Genomic DNA, 12,792 nt, shown 5'->3' with positions numbered 1-12,792 from the left:
AACTGCTATTCCACAATTCAAGCCCTCTTTCAAGATTTGGAAATAGCGGCATGCAAGTCATTTTAGGGCAATTGGCCAACCATAAAGAAGAAAGATGCGGAAAGTACGGCATGTGTTGGTGATAGTGATTAGTTGATGATATTGTTGATGTCGTTGTTGCCTCATTCCCCTTATCCACACTCCTCCACCATCCCTTTAGATTGAGGCAGGGACCAAGCCAGAGTGTCTGAAGGGATGGGAAAAATGTTGATGGTGATGCCAGTGAAGCAGATATCTCATCATTCATATCCTCGTCTGTCATGTACTCCAGACCATCCATATCCCAAATCTTTAGTTCTCGTAGAGATGAGAGCTGATACAATGGTGGCAAATATTGAAACTTCTTACAATGGCCTATTCTTAATTCAACGAGATTTGTTAAGAATGAAAGCCAACTAGAAAACCTCAAACCCATGTACCCGTCCACTATCAAAGATTTTAAACTTCGATGTGGTTGGAGGCCATCTATGGAATTTTCATCATCACTAGCATCTACACCATCATCACCCTCCACGGAATTTTCATCATCGCTGGCATCTACACCATCATCACCTTCCACGGAATGTTCGTCATCGCTGGCATCTACACCATCATCACCCTCCACGGAATGAAATTCATCATCGCTGGCATCTACCCCATCATCACCCTCCACGGAATTTTCATCATCACTGGCATCTACACCATCATCACCCTCCACGGAATTTTCATCATCACTGGTATATACGCCACCATAACCCTCCGGCTTCCATAAGAATACCAATTCACTGAGATGTTCCTTCTCCTTCAAATTTGCAACCTTGAATTCTGAGGTGGCATCTTTCACCCATGCCAAATTTGTAATCACCATATTTCCTCTCAGGTCGTTTAGCTTGTTTAATTCTACTAGTCCACTAGAAGAACCCTTACTCACAACAAATAAGTTTAATGCTTGAAGAGAAGTCAATTGCCCTAATCCACATGGCATATGAGTCAAATTCTCACAACCATTTATGTAAAGGTGCTTGAGGCTGACCAATTTTTGAATGTCAGATGGTAACTCACTGAGCTTTTTACAGTAAGAGAGCTTTAATACCTGAAGAGAAGTCAATTGCCCAAATCCCAATGGCATACGAGTCAAACTCTTACAACCTTTTAGGTCAAGGTACATGAGGCTGACCAATTTTTGAATATCTGTTGGTAATTCCTGAAGTATTGTACAATAAGAGAGATCTAATGTTTGAAGAGAAGTCAATTGCCCTAAATCACATGGCATACGAGTCATACTCTTACAACCTTTTAGGTCAAGGTGCATGAGGCTGACCAATTTTTGAATACCTACCGGTAACTCCCTAAGCATTTTACACTTACAGAGCTTTAATGTTTGCAAAGTCACCAATTTTGTAATTGAACTAGGGAGATCCTTAATATTGTTAAAGGAAAGGTCAAGATACTTTAGACACATCAAAGTACCTATGGTATCTGGCAACATCTTCATATTTAAACCATGTAGGTCTAATGCACGCAAGTATCTAAAACTAAAAATAAGTTTTTCGAGAGTTGATTCTTCAATTCTTCCCTGATCATAGGCCCAATCATTGTACGCCAAAATAAATGTTCGTATCTTGTTTGCTTTGACCAACTTGCTTAAATTCTCCTCAAAGAATGAAACATTGTAAAATGGAAACGATAGATGATGTTTTTTTTCTTTCACATTTTTTGCACTGGAATCAACCAGTGTACAATCAGTCTCTGATACATATTGTGCAAGATCATGGATTAAATCATGCATTTTAAACCCCCTAGTCCTACCTTCATCTTCTTCTACTTCTTGGAAGAAGGATCTCCAAAGTAGCTCCTTGAAGTAATCATCGGCAACATCCACTAGTAGTAAGTTCTCATCTGGTGATTGGATAAATCCTTGTGCTATCCATAGTTGTATCAATTTCAACTTATCAATCAAATAATCTTTGGGAAACAATGAACAATATGCAAAACAACATCTCAAATGTGGTGGGAGATGATCATAACTTAATTTTAAAACTGGCATAATACCATCTTTCAACTTAGGTACCTTTGTGAGTTCAATATTCTTGATGTATGACCATTCAGCTTCTGTTTTTTTGTGATTCAAGATCCGTCCAATTATCTTTATAGCAAGAGGCATTCCCTTACATTTTTTTACTATATCCATACCAATTGCTTTAAAGTTAGTATTGATTGTCTCTTGCCCTTCTTCAAATGCCAATTGCTTCAATAATGACCAAGACTGATCCTGTGACAGGCCCTTTAGAGGATATTGTGACATTGGGCTGGTAATATCTGCAACCAATTTGGTCCGTGTAGTTATCACCACCTTACTTCCCCTTTTACCATCCAACAAAAGAGTTCTCAATTTACCCCATGTTTCTTCATTCTCATTCCACCATCATCCAACACAAGTAAATACATCTTTTGATTGAGAATTTCGCGAAGTTTATTTTGCAAATGTTCCATTGTAGGGCTTTTAGGTTTTTTATCAGTTGCAGATATAATTATATTTTCAACAATGGTTTTCACATCAAAGACCTCAGAAACACACACCCAGATTTTCAATTCAAAATGTGCCTTGACTATCTCATCATTGTATACATATTGAGCAAGCGTGGTCTTCCCTAGCCCACCAATTCCTACTATGGATATGAACGAAACATTTTCTTTCACATCAGAGTCTTGCAATAGACCTATGATGGCCTTCTTATCCTCCTCTCTCCCGATAACTTCTTTGTCACGTACAAACGAGTGAGTTTCCCTCTCTCCCTTCACAACCCGCGTTTCCCTCTCCCTTGTCACAGCCCATGTCTCTAAAGGACGCTCTATCAATTGGAAATTGTTCCTATCACTCGCTATATCATTAAACCTCTCCCTCATAGCCCTTAGTTTGCGAGCCATCTCATTACCAAAAACAAGTTGGTTTGAACTAGAAAAGAAAGTGCGTACCTTCTTTACAATTTTATGACCATCCATCACCTCTTGCTGCAACACATAAGTGGAGAACTCGCTCAACAAGTCATCCGCATCAAAAGCTGCATCTCTGAGCTTCATGAGCCAGTTCTTGACTTGGCGGTTATTGACCTGCTGCTCCTCTGCATCCTCAAGTACAGCTTGAATGGTGGAAATAGTGTTTTTCATTTTTTCGAGCTCATCGTTGACACCCCAGATCGATCCAATCTCATTGAGAGTGGAAGAGCCCAAGCTTTCAATGATCGTCTGCACAACGCCATAGAGGATTGCATCGGCCATTTGTTCTTGTTGGATGAAAGAAAACGTAGCAAGCTTAGCTGATAGAGAGTAGTTTGATATATGAGAGGAGGAAGATTAAAGTGGCCGTGAAGGAAGACTTGGCTAGTTTTGTAAAGTCAAGAGTCCACTTAGAAATAAACAGATAAATGTGAACAACGGCTCCACTGCTCAATAATTACTACTTTAACAACAGCCCCACTCCTCAAATATAGTTGTTTATTCTTCACATGAATTAAACATACATGTGCAATGCTCACGAATCCACGCAACCCTTGTGAGCCTAGTTCCACAATCAAAGCTGCATAGAGTTGAATGGCTGTTTGTGAGAGATTTGGTCAAAATTTTGCAAATTTAATAAATAGTTTCCTTCTCGATAATCGATATTGGTTCCGCGTGAAGATTAAAGAACCGTAATCGAGTTTTACAAATGACTTTATGCATGTGAACATATGACTGTTAGTGAGAGATTTTAGTGACAACTTGCAAATATAATAACGATTCCAATGTGGTTTCGCTTGAAAAACTCAAAAGATAACCCCACTACTCGATAATGGTTCCAAAGGGTAGACAAAGAACTAGTTGCATATTTTAGTTTATATATATATATATATATATATATATATATATATATATTAGGGTAGAACTTAGATAGAGTATAACATTAGATAAGTACATTAGGTTTACATAACTGAATTGAAATTAATTGTTCATAGAAATGATAAAACTATTTGTGTTTTATTGGTTAATACAATCAAGTGTTTAAATTAATATTTATTTTGGTTATAAATTTTTTGAATTGATTGTGCAAACATGTAATTAAGAGCCCTAATTGATGATTTAAATGCCCAATTTGTTAAGAGGGTTATCTTTGAAGGATTTATTTAAAAAAAATTGAGTTAGTGTTTATGCCCAATTTGGGGATATTTGTATTATGGAAATATACCCATGAAATTGAATTCTTAAGGAATTCTAATTAAAGTTTAGAACTTCTAATTAGGTCAAACTATGGCCAGGTAGGTTAAGGTTATCTAATGAATAGTAGGTATTTAGGTTTTATATTCATTACGTTAAATTAGAAAATTTCAATCCAGTAATGTTTTAACCAGATTAGCAAGAAAATATTTATAACTTTAATTTAATAAATTTATCATAGTTTTCAGAGTAATAAAAAAATGGAAATCATTAACATTAAGACTTTTATCCAAATTTTGGGGCTTTTGATGATCAGAGCGTTTTGATGAACAGCACCTATATATATGTTCAATTAGGTTAGCTAAATTTATTTTAGGTTTAATTTAAGAATTTTTAATAGTAGTTATTAATAGATAAAATAATAAATTGAGGATTTTGGATCATAAATTCATGCCATGTGATAGTGTGGTTAAACATAAGGGAAAGTGTGGTTTAGAGAGCAGAAAAATGTTTTCTTAGATCACCCATGGGTCCAAGAGAAGGATTGCAAAGTGGGCTTGATCACATAAAAGTTACAACACCCATGAACTCATGAGAGACACACTTGTAAGCTAAACACATTTTGCAGAGCCTGATTCACATGCTATATTACAATAAATCTTGACTACATTGCTTCCACCATTTAATTCTAATTGACATAATCCCTCAAATCTAGAAGCTTTAGGATGGGTCATTCCTCCCATGAATGTGAGCTAAGAGGGATTTGGATTATTATTTTATCCAAATTAGCATCAAACCGGATTATTTCAATCTCCATTGAAGGTTGCCATATACTCGAAAACCAACAACTAAAGACAATCCCCCACTTACTAAAAATCTCTCGCAAAAAATGTATTATTTGTGATGGTAAAAAAAAGCTGTCACTAATACTAAATTATTTACAAGGGGGCATGACTAGATAAAAGTATTAACTCAAATTATACTTACCCTTAACAACTCATATTTACTTCCTCACTTAAGTCAATTCATGGTCTTATATACAATAGGATTGAACCACATACTTTCCTTTTGTTTGATAGCATGAGCTCTCTCTCTCTCTCTCTCTCTCTCTCTCTCTCTCTCTCTCTCAATTATCCACTTTTATGAGGGTTAAAGTAAGGAGAAATACTATGCTCACAACACTTTCACAACAAATACTATGTGGTAGATTATTATTGATGGGTAAAAAAATAATTTTAATTGTGGATTCAAATTAGAACTAACAACAACCTATCATCTAAGATTTGTTATAAAAATGTTGTAAACGTAGCAGTTTTCCAAACCAAGTTGCGACTATTTGTAGAATTTGGATTACTTACTCATTTGTGGGTTTATTGTCTTCATGTGAGTTTCCAAGACATGCCACTATCTATCACCACCAACGAGTGATTGACATGAGTAGTGGGCTCAACCTGCCATATTGAATCCAAGTCCAAGAGTTAAGTCCATCCTAACATGCTGCGTGGAAATGCGACAAAAACAGCTACAACAAAATTGTTGCAATGTGATTATTTTGATAATTCCATCTTGCAATTTGAGGAAAAAATTGGCCTTGGCCTTTTTAAAAAAAACAATCCAGCATTTTGCCCTCTTTCCAAAACTAATTAAGGAAATGCCTCTCTTTTGAAACTCGATTTTTTCAAAATCGAGTTAAGCCCTATAGTGGCGTTTGTAAGGAACTTATAGTGACGTTTTAAGGACCTATAATGGCGTTTTCTAACTCGATCTCCTTGAAATCGAGTTATAGGTAAAAAAAGAAAAAAAATTGCATGTAACTCGACTTCATGGAGATCGAGTTACAAAATGCCATTATAGGTCCTTAAAACATCACTATAGGTTCCTTAAAACGCCACTATAAGGCTTTATAATTTTTTTTTTTATAATTCGATTTTGAGAAAATCGAGTTTCAAAAGAGGGGCATTTTCTCAATTAGTTTGGAAAAGGGGACAAAATGCTGGATTTTTTTTTTGAAAGGGGCATTTGCCCATTTTCTCCCGCAATTTGATTCTTTTGTGGCATCTTATTGAATCCTGTTTCTTGTCTTGCTCAATGCTGTATGAATTTCAACTTATTAGATGGTGTAGCTCATTTTATATGACACAATTAATAGTAGCTAAACAAAATTGAATTTTACCCAATAGTTAAAGGACCAAATTAATAATTAATCCTAATTAATAAAATAAAATTTTCAATGAATCAATAAAACACATCACTCCTTTTAAAATGTGAGTTATTATTATTAATTTTTTTTTCAGGGAAAAAAGTGAGTTAATTTGAAACCGTGTAATTGGTAAAATAAAAAGAAAACAAAAAATCCTCACAAAAATAAAGGGCTTTCACTGTTTGCCTCCAGCTTATTTGACAAATTTTAGTTTTTAGCTTTTATGTAAAGTGTTTTAAAACCACACTTTCTACCACCATTTTAGAGTGAAATTAAATAAGTCAATACTAAATGTATACAAATCAAGTTGTTCCGAAAAAGGGTTGGGAGTGAAAGTCCCTACTATTGATCAAAAAAATCCCCGCCAAATTGTTAGATTAGTTTCTGGTTCCACCGCCTCAGTTCCTCTGCTTTTTAGTCAGTTGTTATGTGAGCTACCCAAGTCAAAAAGGATTGTAGCCAGTGTGGAATTAATTTAACCCGATACCTTCTTTGTCTCGGGTGCATGGTCATTGCTAATGGCACAATCACAAATAACCCTTCACACCAATGTGGAGGTGCAACCTTTTCACTACAATTATACCAAAGGCCTTTTTAGCTTTTGTTTGTCCGTAACAAAATACCCATTTCCTTTTGCCTGAACTTTCTTGGCTTGCAAGAGGATAAAAAACATATAGTCATGCATATTTCATGTTTTCCAGTTTTGTCAATAGCATTCACGTGTTGGTAAGCTTTTTATTTTTTATTTTTATTGGTAAGTTATGGACGCACCCAATGGGGTTTGAACCATGATCTCACCCTTTCCATATTCTTATGAGAGGAGGAAGTGCCATTTGACCCAAAACTCATTGGTGCATTCATCTGTTAGTAAGTTAAGATATATGGCAAACCAAACGTGTGCACTAGGTGATGATCAGTACCTTCAGTTTATATCTACTTAATAGAAAACAATAACCCACAAAAATATATTTTTCATTTTTGACCTAACACATATCAAAAGCTGGATTCTATTCTATCTTCCCAATTTTTCAGGGAAACTCATAAACTTAAACTCAGGTTTAACATACACACATAACAAAATACAGGAATCCATTTTGAACTAGCTAGAACCAAAGCTAAAAGTAAAACTAAGTTTTATACAAAAATTAGTGTGCATTTGGATGCTGTTTTTTTTTATCACTCATTTGCTAAGTTGGTTAAATGATGGTTGTACCCTAGAAAAATTAAGACTTTAAAAAATTGTAAATACACAAATAAGTTCCAAAGCTTAACTCATATTTTTTTTTTTGTTACTTCATTAATTGACACATTCCGTTTTTTTACTAGTTCTACTAATACTAATGTAAGGATGCAAGATAAAAATGTTAGGAGACCCACTGGTTCTTCGAGCTATGATTTATTGGTTGGGGTAGGATTTGCAAGCTTGGATTCCTTGCCATTGCCCTTGTCATGAGATTTCATAAACCACTTCCTTAAATCTGTTTGCCTATTCCCTGACTGTAATTCCAACAAAACACCCAACACGCCAAATTTGCAAACTCTAATATTATAGTATTAATAACAAAGCAATTAAACCCTAACAGGTTCATACAAATAGATTTTATAAAAATAGATAAATAAGTAAATTTCAGTTCATATTTGTTAAAGCATTGTATTTGTGTTTCCTCAAGAAAATTGAATTCTTAAGGAATTAAATGCCCAATTTGATGAGAGTTTTATCTTTGAAGGATTTATTATTTTTTTAAAATCGAGTTAGGGTTTATGCCCAATTTGGGGATATTAGTATTATGGACATTAACACATGAAATAGAATTCTTAAGGTTATCGATAATTTTCAACTGGGACATCCAGAACCACCTTCCTTCTTGTTTGCAGGAGAATTGGCTTTTGCAATGGTTGGAGGTGATACTGGAGAGTGTCCTTAGGGAGGTTACTGGATTTGAACAAGTGAGCTAACACAATTGTTGTTAAATCAGAAGGCTGATCAACCGTCACATTGGCGTTTGGACAGGAGGTCCCTAACCTTAGCCAAGAGATTCTTAAACCTTGGTTGGAACTTGGAACTCCTCCACCAAGTAATCATAAAATTGGTGTCCTTACTTGTGGTGGCTATCTTTTTGGATAGATTAAAAAGATCAAAATAAGATAAGATTAATTAATTTGAGGAAATTCTGACCTCCCAACTACTCAAAAAAAAAAAAACTAATTATTAGAGAGTAACACTACTTGTTTTTATATTAGAGGCTACAATGTTCAAATTCAAAAAATATGCTCATAACAACCACGATACAATTTCCAAAAAAAAAAAAAAAAAAAAAAAAACCATGTTACAGTGTTATAGATAAGATTTCATGTGTTCTTTTATCAATCCAACAATTATTAAACTAATCAGAGTATGACCTCCCTTGTTGGTCACGGTTATTGTGGGCAGCCAACTTCATTCTCAGCCTCCGATGAGGACAGGGAAAGTGATTCTTTTTCAATTATAATTAAAAGGGTCATGTTAACGAGTGCCCTTAGGGCACTCGCAGTCAACTTCATTCTCAGCCTCTGATGAGGACAGGGAAAGAGATTCTTTTTCAATTATAATTAAAAGGGTCATGCTAACGAGTGTCCTAAGGGCACTCGTTAACAATCAATTTTAGGAAAATTTTGACATCACTTTTATGGGAAATGAAAAAAGCTATCAAAACATTCATTAAAAAAAAAAATTAAAGAATTATAATTGAGTTTTACAAATGGCTGTTTGTGAGAGAGTCGTTTAATAGCGGCTCCGCGTGAAGAATTAAAGAATTATAATTGAGTTTTACAAATGACTAATTGCATGTGAACATATGACTTTTTATTTCATGAAATTTTAAATGATTGTTGAGAAATAATAAATTTAATAAAACTCAACTGCTCAATAATGCTTCCAAGTATAGACAAAGATGATTCTCAAAAACAAAAAAAAAGTATAGACAAAGACATTAATAATAATTGTTATATGAGGATATTTTAGTTTTCAGATTAAATAAATATATGCAATGCAGGCCACAATTGTTCCAGCTGTACATTTTATTTTATTTATTTTTATTTTTAGTGTATACGGTACGGTGGCGATAATTATTATTATATCTTTTACCGAAAAAAAAAAAGATAATTATTATTATATCGATTAGATAAAGACATTAATAATTGTTTTTTTAATAATATAGACGACAATGGATCTTAAGGACAAAAACTTTGACAATTAAATTAAGTGGAATCGAATTGACCTTATGATTGTTGGTCTTGCGAAAATACGTGTACGATAATAATTGGTCGCAAATTTAATACTAGCAATTAGTTGGTAGGCCGTTGCACGTGTTTTGTTTAAAAGCTTTTGCAAGTATGATGAATAGGAATATCCCTTAAAGAATATCCCCGTTAAAGACTACGAGAAGATAATATTCGCTGTAGAGTCATTATCCTAGTATATAGAAATGAGCCATTCGAGCGATATTCTCAATAAAGCTCGTATAAACTGTATGGTATATGTAATATTATTCGCTAATGTCATGTGGTATGGGGTCAGTGAGTCCACACCCTCAAAAAAAAAAAACCCCATTTTTTCATTCAAAAAATATAAATAATAAAAGAAGAAGAAGATAATATTCTAAAGGAAGACATCATGATTTATTGTACATGTTAAATTACAAAGGGAACCATACACGAGAAATTTTTTCTTTTTTTTTTTCCTAGAAAGAAGTCATGCACTAAGTTCTTCTCAAAAAAAGGTCACGCACTATGTTTAATAGTCTCAATACCGGAGCTAGAAAATTGTCTTGGGGGTAACCTTACAGAAAATTATATATTTGGTTTTATTTCATTTTATTTTTTATTTTTTGGATTTTATGATTTTTAATGTTTGTTTCCAAGAACCGGAAAAGGAAACTTAAAAAAAAAAAGAAGCACACATACGCAATTTGGACTGCCCTAAGGATAAGTTCTATGACACACTAGGGGAGAATTTGTATAAGTTGTTGCAAAATGATGTTTTAAGTTTAAAATGAGTTTTTGTAAATTAAAAAAAAAAAAAAAAAAAAAAAAAAAAAAAAAAAAAAAAAAAAAAAAACTACTACTACTACTACTACTATGAGGAGTTGTTTAAATGAAGAAATGACAAAGTTTAGTTATATCCTTGTAGCCTAAGGCTACAAACTACTCTAATAAACTGATATGTGTAAAAAACGGCATGTGCATGGCATATGATTATTTAACTAAACTTAATCCAACAAACCCTAATTGACCACACTATTATCATGTAGGAAGAAGGATAAGAAACTGATGAGAGTATTATCTTTGAAGGATTTATTATTAAAAAAAAAAAAAAAATAGAGTTAGGACTAATGCCCAATTTGGAGATATTTGTATGGACATTAACCCAAGAAATTGAATTTTTAAGGAATCCTAACTAAAGTTTAGAACGTCTAATTAGGTCAAATTATGGCCAGGTAAGTTAAAGTGATCTAACAAAAGTGGGTATTTAGGTATTATATTTATTAAGTTAAATTAGGAATTTTCAATCCAATAATGTTTTAACCAGATTAGCGAGAAAATATGTAATTGGGACATCTAATTACGGTTTTATAACTTTAATTTAGTAAACGTATCATAGATTCATAGTTTTGAGAGTAATAAAAAATTGAAATCATTAACGGCAGGACTTTGAAGGTTTGACCAAATTCGGGGATTTTGATGATCAGAGCATTTTGATGGCAAATTGAATGTTCATATACGAAATTGAGGTACCCAACCCAATTGTGGATTTGAATGTTTAACTTGGTGGGCTGATTAAAGGAATATGATTAATTAAATTTATATATTTTTAATAAAAGTGTATCTACTCTTAAGTTGAGGTTTTTGTATATCTAAGCTTGATTTCTCTATAGGTTGAAACTCTATAAGCTTGAGAAATGAACACCTATATGTTCAATTATGTTAGCTAAATTTAATTTAGGATTAATTTAAGAACTTTTAATAGTTATTAATAGATAAAATAATAAATTGAGGATTTTGAATCATAAATTTATGTCATGTGATAGTGCAAGTATCAAATTAAACATAAACATATGGGAGAGTGGTTTAGAGCATTGTTATTAATTCCGTTTCGGACCTCGTTTTGGTTTGTCTAGTGGAACGGAATATTTCGGTACCGGCGAATTCCAGCAATTCAAAGTGTTTCGGATTTTTAAAAAAAATTAAAAATATATGTACAATATAAATTTTTTTTTTTCATATTATTATAATAAATTAATTCCCTCACATTGTGTGGTAAAGAAAACTCCACACCTACATTCTATATCCAATGTACTTTAATAGGCAAGTAGATACTAATAAGTAATGACCCATCAGTCCATCACACCATTCAAAAATAAAATAAAATAATAATTTTCAAATTCACTAAACGACAATTACATCTTGGAAGTAGGAGCCATTAAAAACTTTACCAAACCACATTGTTCAGAAATAACAAAGTCTCAGTGTTTTAGGGGGTGTTTGGATTTTTGATTTCCATAACTCATAACTCTGTTTTCATAACTCATGACTCAAAAATGGTGGGATCCATGATGGAAACAAGTTATGAAGGTTGTTTGGATTTTGTTTATCTTTGGACGAGGAAGAGGAAGAGGACGGAAATGAAGAAGCCCTTCCTCCCGTATTATTCATCTCTATTGTCTCTTCCAATGCCTTCAAACTGCTATTCCCCCAATTAAGCCCTTCTTCAAGATTTGGAAATAGCGGCATGCAAGTCATCTTAGGGCAATTAAGGAAATAAAAAGAAGAAAGACGCGGAAAGTACGGCATGTGTTGGTGATAGTGATTAGTTGATGATATTGTTGATGTCGCTGTTGCCTCATTCCCCTTATCCACACTCCTCCACCATCCCTTTAGATTTTGGCAATTCTCAAGGCAGAGTTCTTCGAGGGATGGGAAAAATGTTGATGGTGATGCCAGTGAAGCAGATATCTCATCATTCATATCCCCGTCTATCATGTACTCCAGACCATCCATTCTCCAAATACGTAGTTCTCGGAGAGATGGGAGTTGATACAATGGTGGCAAATATTGGCACTTCTTACAACTGCCTATACTTAATTCAACGATATTTGTTAAGAATGAAAGCCAATTTGAAACTCTCACACCCATGTACCCGTTCACTTTCAAAGATTTTAAACTTTGATGTGGTTGGAGGCCATCCATGGAATTTTCACCATCACTTGCATGTACGCCATCATAACCCTCCGGATTCCAGTATAATCCCAAATCACTGAGATGTTCCTTCTCCTTCAAATTTGCAACCTTGAATTCTGAGGTGGCATCTTTCACCCATGCCAAATTTTTAATCTTTATATTTCCTC

General features: G+C 33.8%; 2 protein-coding genes across 25 annotated transcripts in view; one reads left to right on the top strand and one right to left on the bottom strand.

The window, feature by feature from the left end:
• The window catches only part of LOC126706111 (uncharacterized), a 68,141-nt gene that overhangs the window by 14,669 nt on the left and 40,680 nt on the right, over window positions 1–12,792 (top strand). The gene's annotated exons all lie outside the window — the stretch shown is intronic.
• The window catches only part of LOC126706112 (disease resistance protein RGA2-like), a 66,187-nt gene that overhangs the window by 51,183 nt on the left and 2,212 nt on the right, over window positions 1–12,792 (bottom strand). For 19 of the 24 annotated variants that reach the window (XM_050405393.1, XM_050405397.1, XM_050405388.1 and 16 more), the window contains exon 1: window positions 2,995–3,573. The exons of 1 other annotated variant lie outside the window; for it this stretch is intronic. In XM_050405393.1, coding sequence (XP_050261350.1) covers window positions 2,995–3,297 — 303 coding nt within the window. In that variant the 5' untranslated portion in view covers window positions 3,298–3,573. Of the gene's footprint in view, window positions 1–939; window positions 1,181–1,324; window positions 1,529–1,814; window positions 2,372–2,994; window positions 3,574–12,792 lie in introns of those variants that run through there. 4 more of the 24 variants (XM_050405407.1, XM_050405406.1, XM_050405408.1 and 1 more) reach the window with 4 other exon arrangements.

Source organism: Quercus robur, chromosome 11, assembly GCF_932294415.1.
Source record: "Quercus robur chromosome 11, dhQueRobu3.1, whole genome shotgun sequence".
Taxonomy (NCBI): Eukaryota; Viridiplantae; Streptophyta; class Magnoliopsida; order Fagales; family Fagaceae; genus Quercus; species Quercus robur.
Note: the sequence above shows the minus strand (reverse complement) of the source record. Positions and strands in the feature narration are given on the sequence as shown.